Source organism: Malaya genurostris, chromosome 1 (genome assembly GCF_030247185.1).
Source record: "Malaya genurostris strain Urasoe2022 chromosome 1, Malgen_1.1, whole genome shotgun sequence".
NCBI lineage: Eukaryota > Metazoa > Arthropoda > Insecta > Diptera > Culicidae > Malaya > Malaya genurostris.
Window position 1 is genome coordinate 100,373,547 of NC_080570.1, and position 15,157 is coordinate 100,388,703.

At 36.0% G+C, this 15,157-nt stretch overlaps 2 protein-coding genes across 4 annotated transcripts in view; both read left to right on the plus strand.

Moving 5' to 3' along the window:
• Positions 1-5,195: 5,195 nt before the first annotated feature.
• LOC131440223 (UPF0729 protein AAEL015238) lies at positions 5,196-5,783 on the plus strand. Its single transcript, XM_058611316.1, has one exon. It carries the CDS (start codon positions 5,287-5,289, stop codon positions 5,563-5,565), a length of 279 nt encoding a protein of 92 aa, XP_058467299.1. The 5' UTR covers positions 5,196-5,286; the 3' UTR covers positions 5,566-5,783.
• Positions 5,784-11,872: 6,089 nt separating this feature from the next.
• LOC131425238 (coronin-7) overlaps positions 11,873-15,157 on the plus strand; it is a 31,695-nt gene continuing 28,410 nt past the window's right edge. For 2 of the 3 annotated variants that reach the window (XM_058586958.1, XM_058586959.1), the window contains exon 1: positions 11,873-12,282. The gene's annotated coding sequence lies outside the window, so the exon portion shown is untranslated. The remainder of the gene's footprint in view (positions 12,283-15,157) is intronic. The other variant, XM_058586960.1, reaches the window with a different exon arrangement.

Consider the following 15,157-nt stretch of genomic DNA (forward strand, 5'->3'; position numbering starts at 1 on the left):
GGATGTCGGTAAAATTTTTACTGAGCTTCAAACAGCTGAAGATTCGGTAATCAGTTCCGTAAAAGTTTCATTTGCTAAATGTTCGTTAGAGTTGCATTAAACATTTTCCTGTCATAATTACACTGATATGTTCATCTTTCTTCGGTAAATTTTAAGTAATGTTTACTAAAATTCTTCATTATGATTAAAAGATTCACTGAAAATTGGCAAATCTGCTACTGAATTATGAAAAACAAATTATGTCAGTAACATAAAAGCGAATGTTCCGTAATGTTTATATAGGATATATAGGAATCCGGTAGTTCATTGAAAGATAACTGTGAATGGGATCGATTTTACAGTTCATCTAGTGAAAATAATGTTTTACAATTCGTAACCGTAAAGATAATTACTGAATATCAAAAGAAAAAATTGGTGTGTAATATCTATCCGCATTCGGCCGGTGAGGCTCGTCAAGCACGTTTGTTTTCTCTTCGGCTTTGACTGAGCGTGTACATGCATTGAGGTTTCTATGCCCGGTGAAAAATGAACGGCGGCCCTACTGAAAAATGGGTGGCCAACACGTTTCCTGATGAAAACAAAACAATATGTAAAAGCGATTCACACGCAGCATCAATCGACTATCACCTGCATGGAACGATTACGGAACAACAACGTTAATTGTAAGCAATTCATATGAAAGGACACTACGTCAAGTTCACGGAACATTTGAACGTCGCAATATTCGGCTAAAAAAATTAATAAAAATAATCTGGACGTCGACGTTAGTTGATTGATCGTCTGAATCGTGTTTAATGCATGCGTTTCCTGATGAAAACAAACCAATCTCATTTGCATTTGTGGTTGTAAGTGAGCTGTCAGAGATCCTAATTGGTATGACACACGGTGTAAAATACCTGCTGATCACGTTTTTCTATGTGTTAGTGCGGTTGTCATTTTATTTTGGAATAACAGAGAGACGTGAAGAAGAAAAAACATAAACAAATGACGTTTCGGGAGTTGCTTTTATGAAAATATTTAGATTTGGTTCTGTTTGCGAAAATATTGACAGTGAAATGCGGTGTTTTGTTCCGGGATGTTTCAGTCGTTTTCATCACCTGCATTTGAAATGCCACCCACAGCACAATCACTCCTTTATTCATAATAACTGTAATAGATACCACAGTGCGATCCGCCAAATCCTTCCTCCAACGAAATGAACAGAATCGGATGTGTGTAAAATTTTCTATATTTCGACGTAACCTTGCAAGCCCTTGAAAAATTGTCCAGATTTTCAATTAGTGCCAAAGATTCGCCAGGCTGCGCGACAACTGGAGTAACTTAGAAGTGAAATCCCAATCTGAAATGGTCGTTTGTTTATGTTTACATGCTTGAATCCCGGCGCGCAATACTTAATTTCGTGAGAAAATTACCAACACAACCAAAACTGTCTTATCACGCCACCAGTGTATTTTACGTCGTGGGTATGACAGATCCGGCAAAGTTTGAAATTATTATCACTATTTTCATGTTTAAGGTTTTTACTTAAATGTCGTTATTTTGCAAGTATGGATTTTGAAACAAAATCCACAATACTACACGGTAGCTCGGGCATTAAGTTTAAGCGTAGCGAAAAAACTGAGAATATGGTCGTTTTGGAAAAAAGTGTGTATATCAATCAGTTGTCATCACTTCTACCAGTCATTAAAAATTATGTTCTTCAGCCGTGTTGCAATGAAATACCTACATTCATCGATGTCCGTAGAGTAACTGTTATGAGAAAATTAATACATCAATTAATATATATTAATATATTGTTTCTCTGCATGTTTATACGCTTATTTGTAGAAGCAAAATCTTACATCGAAAAGCTGCCTAATGATATTTTCAGTTTTTTCATATTTTCCAGTAAACGACAACTGCCTTACTTGTGTATCAGAAAGATCCTACGAAAAGAATACTATACTAATGATAATTTTTGTTCAAAAAAGTCTTGAATGCTTAAACAAAAGGAAGGGGGCGTTTTGGTCAGCATACCTTTTCCTAGTGTCGCGATGTGAATGCTGCTCCCAAAATAGTGTCGATCGCGGTGACATCTGCAAGTGTTCACCACGTTGAATGAGCAAATTTTACACACAGCTCATATGTTCCTGTATATATATATATATATTTTCTGTGAGATTGCTATTAGATTTTTCAGTTTCGTTTTTGCTTTGAATGCTATCAGACCTATGCTTTTCAGCTGATATGCCATTTAATCATGTAAAACCATCATCTCTGTTAAAGAAAGTCCGCATAAACTTTTTAAACTGTTTTTTTTTTCAATAGATGTGTCTAATGTTTTCAAAACACAAAGATCAAAACTATGAGTTTCATACAATAAGTTACAGTGTCTCCAAAATTATAAATAAGTTACTAATCCAAAATTCTATACACAGTAAGCGACCCAGTATAACACATGGATCAATAAGTCCCGAGACTAAAGCAGAGATGGCGCTCGTAGTAAACCAGTAACCACGTCTTTCTAGAGTACTAACCTTTGCTTGAAACGGGTCCAAATTTTAAGTTGATCCGACCAGAAACAGCTGAGTTATCGAGGTTGGAGTAAAGTCGGTTTGTAGTTTGTTTAAAAAAACAAAAAAAAAAACACTCAGATGACTGCCGCTTTGACTCTGGAGTGTAAAGATGTATCCATGTTTCGTCCATAGTCACGTAACGACGCAAGAAATCTTTTTTGTTGCGAGTAAATAGCGATAAACTGCTTTCTGAATCATCGACTCGTTGCTGTTTTTGTTCCATCGAAAGCAATCGCGGCACCCACTTGGAAAAAACCTTTTTCATGCTCAATTTTTCATGAAGGATAGTAAATACACTTCCATATGATATCTGTGTCATCTCAGCAATCTCACGGAGCTTCACTTTACGATCTTTCATTCTAATTTTTGTCACTTCACTCACATTTTCCGGTGTAACGGCTTCCACAGGTCTACCCGAGCGTTCGGCGTCATTTGTGTCGGTACGACCACGTTTAAACTCGGCGAACCACCGACAAATCGTTGCTTTTGATGAACAAGAGTCCGGATAACATTTTTCAATCCATTGTTTCGCTTGCACGGTGTTTTCACCCATTAAAAAACAATGTTTTATCAAAACACGAAACTCGTTTTTTTTTCATTTTTCAAACAAACTACAAAACGACTTTACTCCAACCTCGATAACTCAGCTGTTTCTGGTCGGATCGACTTAAAATTTGGACCCGTTTCAAGCAAAGGTTAGTACTCTAGAAAGACGAGGTTACTGGTTTACTACGAGCGTCATCTCTGCTTTAGTCTCGGGACTTATTGATCCCAGGCATGTCCAAACACTGCACTGCACTGCGTGCTTCATATAACCACCGCCACCGCGTGTATTGAGAATGCCATTGCTTGCCAGTGTACAAAGAGAAACACGAAACGCAATATCCGAAGCCACGGTGCTCGTGGCGCTGTTTTATTTTCGGCACTGGTGTTTCAAGCTTCGGCATACACCGAAACCGCGTATTTTCAGTTTCGTTAAACACCGGAGCCGAGTGTTTTCAATTTCGCGAAGGCACCGAAGAGCACCCATGCGTTGGTTATATTGTCAATCAATTGAATTCAATCAGACACGTATTGATGAAAAAAGAATTAATAATTCAAACGCATTTTTCGTCATACCGTGGCGCTATAGGTGCTTATAGTACAAGCAACGTATGTGGCAAAATCGGAAACGCTCGGCTTCGGTGTTTGCCGAAGTCAGGAACACTCGACTTCAGTGCTGCCCGAAAATTCAAGCACCGGTGTTTGACAATTACACGACCACCGCTACGAGTGCTTTTTCTACTGCGTTCGGTGTGTGTTTTTCAACACGGGCACGAAGCGTAGCATTCAATACTCCTGGTGGTGTGCTCACGAGTGAAGGTGAGTACCGTGCAGAACGGATCCGTGTTTTTGCCATGCCTGATTGATCCATGTAAATCAGCTTAAGTTGAGTAAACCGTTTTAACTTGACATAGCGTCAATTAAACTCAACAGTTGAATGACTGTAACTTACTCTTGAGTAGATATAACTGCAGATAACACACACACACACAGACACACACACACACACAACACACACACACACACATACACAGGTAACAATCGATTCCGAGCGATCATACTCGATGCCGAATCAAATTTCATACGAGTTGACTGGGCGGCATAATGTAATATTTAAATTTGCTATACTTTGAAAATAAGTAGCTAACTAGTGTCACCTAGACGACTCGTGGTAAACATAAGGCCAAAAAATAACGAAGATCTCTATCCTATTATATACATTTTTCATCGATTGGAATACTTCTTACCGATTTCCATAATTTTACACGCATTTCATTGTCACACGGAGAACCCATCAATCATAAAATTGCAATATTGCAATTGTTGATTCTTGCTTTGGCTGTTACAACTAAAATGTCATTATTTTAACTAAAATTTGTTGTTTTCACATGCTGTCAAAGGAATGTGAACATTTCAAAGATGAACATCTAAGATTTCCCAAAAATTCCAGATAACGTTTGACGTTTGTTTGATGAGTAGTCCAATCTAAAAAACAATCGAAAAGTATGTTTTGGGCAATGCGAAAAAGCAAATTTACTTTGATTATTCACTGATTACTATTTTGGTAAAGCAATATACATACACTAGGCTACATTCAGGTATTGTTGTTTAATAATGAAGCTGCTGATATACAAAACAACGAGTAAGTTAATTTTATTTATTTCCTGTTTAGCTTCACGACTCTGTACTAAGTTTCAATTTTTAAAAATGCGGTGTAAAACAAGTGGACTTGAATGTTATACAACGTTTAAAGAAGAGAAACACTCACTCATATCGTTTAAAACACATGCGAATTGACTTGGAAGATTGGAATAAACTTATGATATTAATCAAACATGATACAGCAAAACAAAAAATAAATAGAGTGAATCGAATACAGCAATCAACATAGTGTCGATCATGCTGACATATGCTAATGCTTGCAAAATTGCTGATTAAAAATTTCACACATAGTGCATATACGGACCTTTTTATCTGTTATATGTGTAATAACTTAACAGGGTTTATGTTGAAATATCGATAATAGTTTCAAATCCAATAGTTTTGAATGGATTTATTAAGATTTTTTATTAAATTATCTGGCATCTCTGTACCTCAGCAGCAATGCATTCTGTCAAAGTCTGAATGATAATAACATAATACAGAAATCGTATTTTTCCTGTGAATAAATCAGTATAATTTCGAAGAAATGGTCTGCGTTCCTTGTTTTATCATTCCGTTACTATTATTTTTGTGGCATCGATTCATACAACCTATTGTTCTACGATTTTGGAATCCGTGGGAGAAGAAAGACGAGGATGGAAATGTGATACAAGCTGGTCCCGAATTTCCTTTCCAATGTAAAGGTGGTGTCTGTCCGTTTCCAATCAAGGATAAAAGCAAACATGATGCAACTAATGGAACTAACAATTCTTGTATCGCTGCTGCTAAAACAACAACGGAAGAGGACACTAAAAAAATTCAGTGAAAGTGAGTTCCGATTCATGAAAGAATATTGATTACAACAAAGAAAAAGTTTCTTTTGATATAATAAAGATTCAGATACGGTGAGAATTGTTGGCAATGTATAAGCTTGACCAAATTATTTAATAAAAGAACAATGTATAAAAGATATTTATAATAAAGTCCAGATGACTATACATGCAAAAAAAAACATTTTTTGCATTGATAAGAGTTCGTACGATGTGTATTCGTATTAGTATAAAGCCATTCTATCCGAATTGCATAATAAATATATCGATTATAGATGTTTTAATCTTAAGGTCATTCGCCTCTTCGGTCTATAAAAATTTTCGGGTTGGGAATGATAAACAGTAATTTAGATGGGCGAGTATGGCATACCTCCATTCAAAATTGTTTTGTTTTTTTTTTTCAACCATTTATATATAAATTACTGAGCAAATTATCTTAAAATTATTACCGCAAATGATTCATGAAATTCGAAGCCTTCAAGTTAGAGCTAAGAAAGTTTTCACGTTTGATACGGTTTGCTTTAATGAAATATACGTCATAAATGTTGAATTACTGAAAGCGCTCTAATTAAGTAGATATAAAGCCTGGCTGAGCTCTGCTTATTCTAACAGTTTTTTTCATCGAATTTATCTTATTAATTGATTACTGTCAGTCACGTACCCAGGGGGGGGGGGGGGGGTAAGGGGCGGTTCCTCCCGAAATCAAAAACAGATATATAATAAAAGACACACTGAAAATTAGGTAGATAAGCAATCTTCAGTAAGATTATTTTTGCCTTTCTCATATAGAAAGGTTATGCAATCACTGTGAAAACCGACTTTTGAACCGGGGCTCGGAGGGCCGAGTGTCATATACCATTCGACTCAGTACATCGAGTACGCAAAATGTATGTGTGTGTGTATGTGTGTATGTGTGTATGTGCGTATGTGTGTATGTAACGTTTAACTTAGATTCAAATGAAAGGTCTTGAGGTCCCATAAAAAATTCCTGAATATTATTTGGATCCGACTTCCGGTTCGGGAGTTATGGGGTAAAATGTGCAAAAAAAAGAAAATATGTGTTCTAACTTTTCTCATAGATGGCGCGACCGATTTTCACAAACTTAGGTTCAAATGAAAGGTCCTGTGGTCCCATGCGTAATTCCTGAATTTGATGCGGATCCGGAAATATAGGGTAAAGTGGGTTAAAAATTGTATACCATCACTGAAAATGGAGAAAAACCTTTAAAAAAATTCTGAATCGACCTCAAATCTTTTCCAATTGATAGTTTTTATCAGTAGACGGTCAAACAAACCGATTTCGGTTATTCTTTTAAGAATCGAAGAAAATTATTTTGAAGAATATCACAGTATTATATACGATCGTATGATTGATATGAGAAAGGCATCATTACACCACTAGGTAGATTAAAACAGGTTTTTTAATCGTTGGGCCACCCCCAAACGAAATCCTGGGTACGGGCCTGATTACTGTTATGCACTACAATGATTTTCCAAAAAAGTAGAAATCGTTATTAGCTAGAATGAGATCTGCTCTTTCTGCAACAACAGCAAAATTGCACATTTGTCGAACTATTTGTTCTATTGTATTGCTGTTTAGAACCCATGCGAAGATATTGGGCCGTATGAATAAAATGTAGTAAAGTCTGTTGTTTGTAGTATAGTGATTTTCACTGTCGGCTAGAAAAGATTGCGATGCGATAAGATAGCGATAAAATGCCGCAAAGATTGCGAAACTGTCATTCGCATCGATTCATCCCCTTCGAGACCACAAGCCAGAAAAATATATTTTTTAAATTGACCGTTACAATGACTATTTTTTTATTTATTGTTAAGAAAACTTCAGTCATAATGAATTCATATTGATAATGCGTATGTGTCATAATGAATTCATATTGATAATGCGTATTAATCGACGCCTTGGTTTTCAAAACCTCGTGCTTTATTCGATTGTGCTATTTGTCTACTCTAAAAAGTTGGTCGTCTTCGACAGATATACATTTGTTGATGCTTTCGATGAACAATGAAATAACAATTATCGCTAAGGAATTTTACCAGTTGAAAATGCAATTGGCCTCAATCCAACAGCCGATTAATTTTTCTTTTGGCTCTAATGCTAGTTAATTTTAATACAACAGACAGCGAAGAGGTTACAACTGTCCAATTTTCTGGCAGCGATGCCAGGTGAAATTTTAGGCGTCTGCGTATTAGAAATGGTCCTATGCGACCTCAATATTTAGAAGTATGACAAAAAAACCAAACGAAAACCCTACAGTAATAGCAAACGTCATTAAAATGGACGATTGTTTATAAAAATTTCGAAAATCTGCAAAAAAGTCGGCTTAATTGCAAAGTCTGCTAAAAAACGAAATTGCAAATTTACATACCAATCTGCAAACCTGGCATCAGTGGCTCTGACGCTCATTATTTCGCTATCCTGCGACGATTCCGTCGCATTCTATGTCCAGCTGAAAACCACTATATCTTCTCAAAAAACAAAGTCCACAGAGTATAACGCGGTTTGGTATGAAAAAAAAACAATTTCGAACATGTAGTTAATGCTACTTCCGAATTTAAGCATTTGCTGCATACCGTATCGACATAGAGCCGGAAAAGCTGGCATAAGCATGCACAAAGCAAGAAACGTACTTACATCTGTAAAAATGCCACTTTTTAAATTTCTGTACTTCACTTTATCAGCAAACACACGAGTAGCAACCTCTAGAGCTACCTATCGAAAACTTGTAGTAAATACTACAGTTTGTAGCATGTTTTGACAGTAACGTGATCCACAAGTAGCATTTACTACCGAAATTCAAGCATGCTACGTTTTATTCATACGGCCCATTGTATCCTATTTTATCACAATTAGTAAAATTAAAACCGGGTATTCCGAAAGATCATGTGGTGACTGTAGCGAAAAGTATCGAAAAAAGTGGATAATAAAAATTACTAATGTTTCGTTATTCGTCCTAATCCGCGATATACAAAAATATGAAAAAGGTTGTGATTGAGATTAGATCATATCATAGCAAACCATATACACTGCTTCTATGTACGTAACAGTGCTGTCCAAATGCTCAATTGATTGAGTGTTTTTATACACATACGGGAACGCATGAGAGAGGAACACCTTAGGTTGGCTTTAAATTATAATCGTTCTAATCCTGTGAATCATGTTGTACTTACAGGCAAAGACATCATATTCACAAGATATGCAGCTCTCACATTTCCCGAACAAATCATTGGCAACATCCTTTTATACGAGCATGGCGCCCTCATGCGAGTCCGCATCAAATCTCGTACAGAGAAGTATAGGGAAGAGAAATGTCAAATTCGTGCGTGCCAAGAAAGAAGCACTGCGCACCCATACAACTGACATGATATGTTTTTATTTTATTTTTTTATTTTTATTTTTATTTCTGGAGCAGGGAAAAGCCCACTGGAGATAAGTTATTATCAATCTAACACTATATCTCCAGTAGGCATAAAACCTCCTCATCCTTTGTACCAACAGATTACAGAATATCCAAATGATACATTTCATATTAATAACTATTATAACATATTGCATATCATTAACTATTATAACTACATAGCTAAGTACTTAGAACAAACGATAAACTTCTAAAGAGATAGTGTTCGGCCAAACAATTTCCTGATAGTATCACGAGTTAGATGAAAGTCGAACTGACTTGAACAGCTATTGAACACTCGGCACATACTGACAAATGACTCGTTGTGGCCATAGTTGGTTCTGGCGGCAGGAATGCGTAGGAAAGGATGAGTTCGAAGACAACGACGACGAATATCAAAATCTAGCAAACGTAACAGCTCCGAGCAATCAATTCGTGACTGGAGAAGATCAGCAATGAAAACTGCCTTGAACATATTTCTGCGAACGGACAATAGATCGAGATCTATGAGCTTGCAGCGATCTTGGTAACTCGGAAGATTTAGGGGGTCTCTCCATGGTAGTTGGCGAAGCGCAAAACGAATAAATTTATGTTGAATATTTTCTATGCGTTGAATGTCGTTTTGATAGTAGGGTGATTAAACCACAGCTGCATATACTAGTGTAGAACGGACCAAAGAACAATATAATGCTTTGAGGCAATATATGTTTTTGAAATCTTTCGTCACACGGAAGACGAACCCTAACAGTTTCGAGGCTTTATTGATGGTATATTTAATGTGCTGTTTGTATTTCATTTTCGAATCCAAGATAACTCCGAAGTCTTTAATACACGATTCTCGTCTAAGAACAGTTTGTAAGATCGTGTAGTCGAATTCAATCATAGAATGTTTGCGAGTGAATGAAATAACAGAACATTTTGAAGTATTAACGGTCATTCGGTTTACTCTACACCAATTTGTAAAAATGTCCAGTTGTGACTGCAAGAATCTGGCGTCTTCGATGGTTTTGATAAGGTGAAAGAGTTTGAAATCATTAGCATACGATAACTTCATGCATTTTAGCAAAATGTTTAAATCGTTTAGGTAGAGTGAACGGTATCTAAACAAAAAACGGCTGGTGGGTAATGTTATACATATTACCGGATTGACGTGAATACGAATAACACTGGCTCGCTGAAACTGTGCCCTTATACAACGTGATATCAACTCCGGCGGACGATGAATACAGGTTGAAATTGGATTAAATAAAATTGTTGTGTTGCATTAGCGACGATGCTAACCTTTATTTAATGCGAAGTGCGCACTGCATGGTGGGCTAAATTGATTACTTTCAAATATTGAAAGCGTTTATAGCCCTTAAAAGAGCTCATTTGTAGAATTTTGTCCGTCGTTACGCGAAATACTTACTACGGTTTTGAGCGTCGTCGCAAGTATGAGAAAGATCATAAGTTTTCCTCTTTGATCCCCGCAACAACGCTACTTGAACCGAAAAACATTAGATCACAAAGCACACCAGTTAGTCGACTGAGCCACAGAAGCACATATCTGCTTGGCTGGTAAATCGTGCATATAAATTCATACAGTCTCACTTGCTAACCGAGTACAATTACATATCGTTTGTAGAATTATGTCACCTGTAAAATTCATTTTTTTTCTGTGTAATAAAATTTGCAGTTGTATGACACAGCCACAAATAATTCAAATCTAAAGTTTTCTGAAATGTTTAGTATAAACGGGGATCAAAGAGGAAAACTTATGATCTTTCTCATACTTGCGACGACGCTCAAAACCGTAGTAAGTATTTCGCGTAACGACGGACAAAATTCTACAAATGAGCTCTTTTAAGGGCTATAAACGCTTTCAATATTTGAAAGTAATCAATTTAGCCCACCATGCAGTGCGCACTTCGCATTAAATAAAGGTTAGCATCGTCGCTAATGCAACACAACAATTTTATTTAATCCAATTTCAACCTGTATTCATCGTCCGCCGGAGTTGATATCACGTTGTATAAGGGCACAGTTTCAGCGAGCCAGTGTTATTCGTATTCACGTCAATCCGGTAATATGTATAACATTACCCACCAGCCGTTTTTTGTTTAGATTGAAGATGTTTTAACCTCAAGGTTATTCACCTTTTCGTTTCAAAAAACCTGTTGTAATCCGAGATAAGTTGGTGTACTTATTTTACACATTTTACCCCATAATTCCGGCTCATGAACTTTCCAGCCTCAAGCACAGACGAAAGAAAATCAAAGTAATTGATAAATATCATAACTTTTATTTCTTTTCCTACGACAAAAAATTACTTGAATTAAAAATTATGTTTTTCAAACTTTGAATTGATCGGTAAAAATGGGTAGCGTGCTTTGTTATGCACACTTGTACTAAACTAACATTTTCCTAAATTTTGAGGTCATCACTCGTTACCCAAAATTGATGCACTTTAGTTGATGGCTGGTAAGAATAAGAGAACTACAAGGTGAAGAGCGATAGATATTTTTTACTTAAAATAAATTTTATACTACTCGTTAAAAGCGGGAAATCAAAATGTAAACAATTTCTTGTGGTGTTACCATACCGATTCATTACAACCAATTCTTTCTTTTTAAATACTTATTCTAAAATTCACCACGCTAATGTAGAAATACGTGTCACTTCGAGAATTACACTGGGAGTGAGCAATTTATGTAAATTTGATAAGGGCTTATCTAGCTTGTGGAATATTAAGGTTACGACACTCTTTTTATGTTACATTTGAGTGACAGAACCAAACAAATTTGTGCATGTTATTTGATAAAATTCAAAAATTGGTTTGTTATTTTTGAGTAACTTTTCAAACTGGTTGTTTAAATTCTCCCTTCACTACTACAATCTAGTACATCATTGAAACACGAATCGTTCCTGTACTTCAAGTTGAAAAGCCAACCCAATATCGTCCCATGGGGTGTGAATAATGCTCACACTAACACAAGAGAATTTATGCTTCATATTTTTTGCACTTTTCTATTTCATAGGTAACGACAGAGAGCGCGCGGTATATTTTATGGACATGTATTTTACTCATTGCTGGAACAGGCAGACACGCCATACGCTACAGACTGTAAACCAGTACATCTTTACTACTCGACCAATGTAGACGGAAAAAAACTCCGGGAGAAAAATCGAATACGCGACCGCGGTACGCACTGTGAAAAATTAGAAAAGTGATCAGTTTTGTTACTGGCGCTTGTTTCGCGAGGAAATCAGAAATCTGAAAAAGATTTATTCTGCATCAAGTTGCATCGAGATAATACAGTGAGTTTTCAAGTTATTAAGTGGATCTATTATGATGATCTCATCACCCGTAAGGGTCTGGATTACAAAAACCGGCCGGTCGCTTGATTGAAAAGCATTTTTTTCAACATGAACAGAGTACAGGATACAATGTATGGCAGGAAAGCGAGGATGTTTAAAGTGCAATAGACGATTTTATCACTGTGTTTCAGAAATAGCTGGACTATGCGAAATTCAGACTACTAGATGAATGCGGATTGTCCTGAAAACCAATAGGGAATCCACTTATATATTCGGGTAGCCTTCTTTGTTAAGATGGTTTTTTCCACGATTAATGGCTCATATTCACTCCCTTTCCCGTTGTCTTGCTCAGGCGCCCTTCAACGTGTCACAGGCAGGAAGGAGAGCGAAAAGTCGCACCTCGCATAAAAGGGATAATAAACAGCATAGCCGCATGTTCTTAGTAGTTGTGTTGTAGCTGATATGTCGTTGTCCTGTGATAATCCTGCTGACGAGTTTTCTTGTATGCTTTTGGTACTTATATTGTGCTTTTGATAAGCTTTGATAAATCACTTCTACTAATGATTTGCAAATAGCATTTGCAAATGAAAATATGGGACTCATGGCAATTCTAATATTGTGCTAAAGTAGGAATGATGAAAGCTGAATGCCTTACCTCATTACGTGTTGGATGAGTAATCCTGACAAGGCTTTTTAATAAGCGGACGTACCCTTTTAATATTTTGCTTTCGCACTGCCAGATCGTGACCGTATGTGTTTCGTTTATTATACTGTAAACACCATGCGCAAGTAAGTCTGGAACAAAATACTAGTTTTATGTGTTTGTAAACTTACCGTATCAATGCAATGTTACTTGCCGCGACTTGAGTGCAACATTGATTCACGGTTGTCTTTGCGGGTTTGATTACAAACAAAAATGTCAAGACTGCTGAGCAAAAAATGTACTTCGTAACAATGCTAGAAACGTTATACGATGTACGATAAGAAACCACACGACTAAGGTGAATCAACTCTTCTATATGTATTTGATCCCGTGTCCGGCTGGTTCATTAAAGACATTTTCCTAAAACGAATTGGCAAGAAACTGATGAGGCAAATGAGACAGTTTTATTTTATTGAGACAAATTTTTAAAAATCACAATTTTCGTTAATTTTGTTAGGCAAGTTCGATGAGCATTTTGAGAAAATAATCGATGGCAGTTAGACTTAATTTATTAATTTTGCGGTGAATCTGAATTTGCGGTGAAATCGATTCACACATATTGAATCTACCAATTATTATATCATTATATCGTAGCCAGTTCTGGTCGACAGAACAAAAAAACTAATTTAATAACATTGAATTTGCGTGATCACAGCAGATAATCAGTCATCGGTTGAAGCACACAACTTATTCGAAAAATCCTTTTGAACATGTACAGTAACATTAATTTTATTCACTGTGATGAATTTTTAGTATCATATAAACATGGTTATACTTTACTACTAAGTATTTGTCATTCATGTCATTTGCATTTATACACACACTTAGAAAATTTCGCAGTATTCGGTATTTTTTACCGAATATTCAACAGCTGAACGTTCGATAAATGAATTGATTACCAATCGTTCGGTTATTACTGAATTGTAAAAAAAACTACCGTATACTGTAAATCAAATGGATCTAACGAATGGTTCGGTAATTTTTTTGTGTTTGTTTACTTTTGGTTAAAATTCTGAATTTGAATGGATTTTCGGATTTCATAAAACCACACACATTTCAAACTTACGATTAGGTTTTTCGGATTTGGATATTTTTCATAGAAACGGGTGAAGAAAATTCGAACCAGTCGTGACTACGGTGCATTATATATCCACGAAAAAATATAAAAAATGTCTAGAAAAAATGTAATTTCATTTCCCGGTTGACCGGAATTATGAGCGCCTTTCGGAGCATTGCACAACCCTTCAAGTCCACCAGAAATTACTCTCGAACGAAATGTATTGGCAGCAAGTGGACATAGTGATATGAAATTATTTTCTGCCTATAAGTAAACACTTTGAGTAGTTTTAATATTTTAAAAACCTGTTTTGATCCACCTAGTGGTGAAATGATGCCTTTCTCATGTTACTTATATTCCCAAAAATATCACTAGAAGATTATGTGAAGATTTTTTTTTTCAATCTTGAATAAAATGAGAAACTTTTCTTTGGGTATGAACTAACATAACCTTTTCAATTTGTAAAGTGTTATGTCAAGTTAGTAAGATTTTTTCTTTATTTTACATCGTCTCACTAAACGATTAAACACACTTTACCCTATCGTACTGGAACTGGAAGTCGGACCCGGATGAAATTAAACAGCAGCCTATGAGACTATATGAACTTTTGTTTGAGCCTGTTTGTGGAAATCGATCAAATCATCACTGAGAAAATTGAGTAGGTACTTCTGGAACCAGTATAGCCGAAGTTTAGTAATAGCCGTGTTTAGTAAGTAACTAATACAGCCTACAAATTGAATCGGTTTTAAGCCAATTCTAGAATATTTTTGGCCTTTTTTTGCATCGTCGCTCTAAATGACGGTGTGAAATTCAATAGCAACCTGTGGGACTACGAGATTTTTTATTTTATGAGTGACACTATTTGACACATATTCACACACATTAACACACAGGCACATACATTGCTCAGCTCGATGAACTGTGTTGAATGATATAGAACACTTAGACCTCCGGGCCAATTTTCACTAGTCAATTTTTCAAGTGATTGCATAAACTGGTAATAAGTGTACTTTTATAGAAATGCATCGTGATCATGATCTTGTAATAACACTAACAAGTAGATACAAATTGAATAAAAGAATTAAAAATTTACATTTTTTTCACCTGAAAATATC

What these genes read in the sequence shown, in the direction of transcription:
- LOC131440223 (XM_058611316.1), top strand. Translation starts at nt 5,287, where the DNA reads ATGGTCTGCGTTCCTTGTTTTATCATTCCGTTACTATTATTTTTGTGG.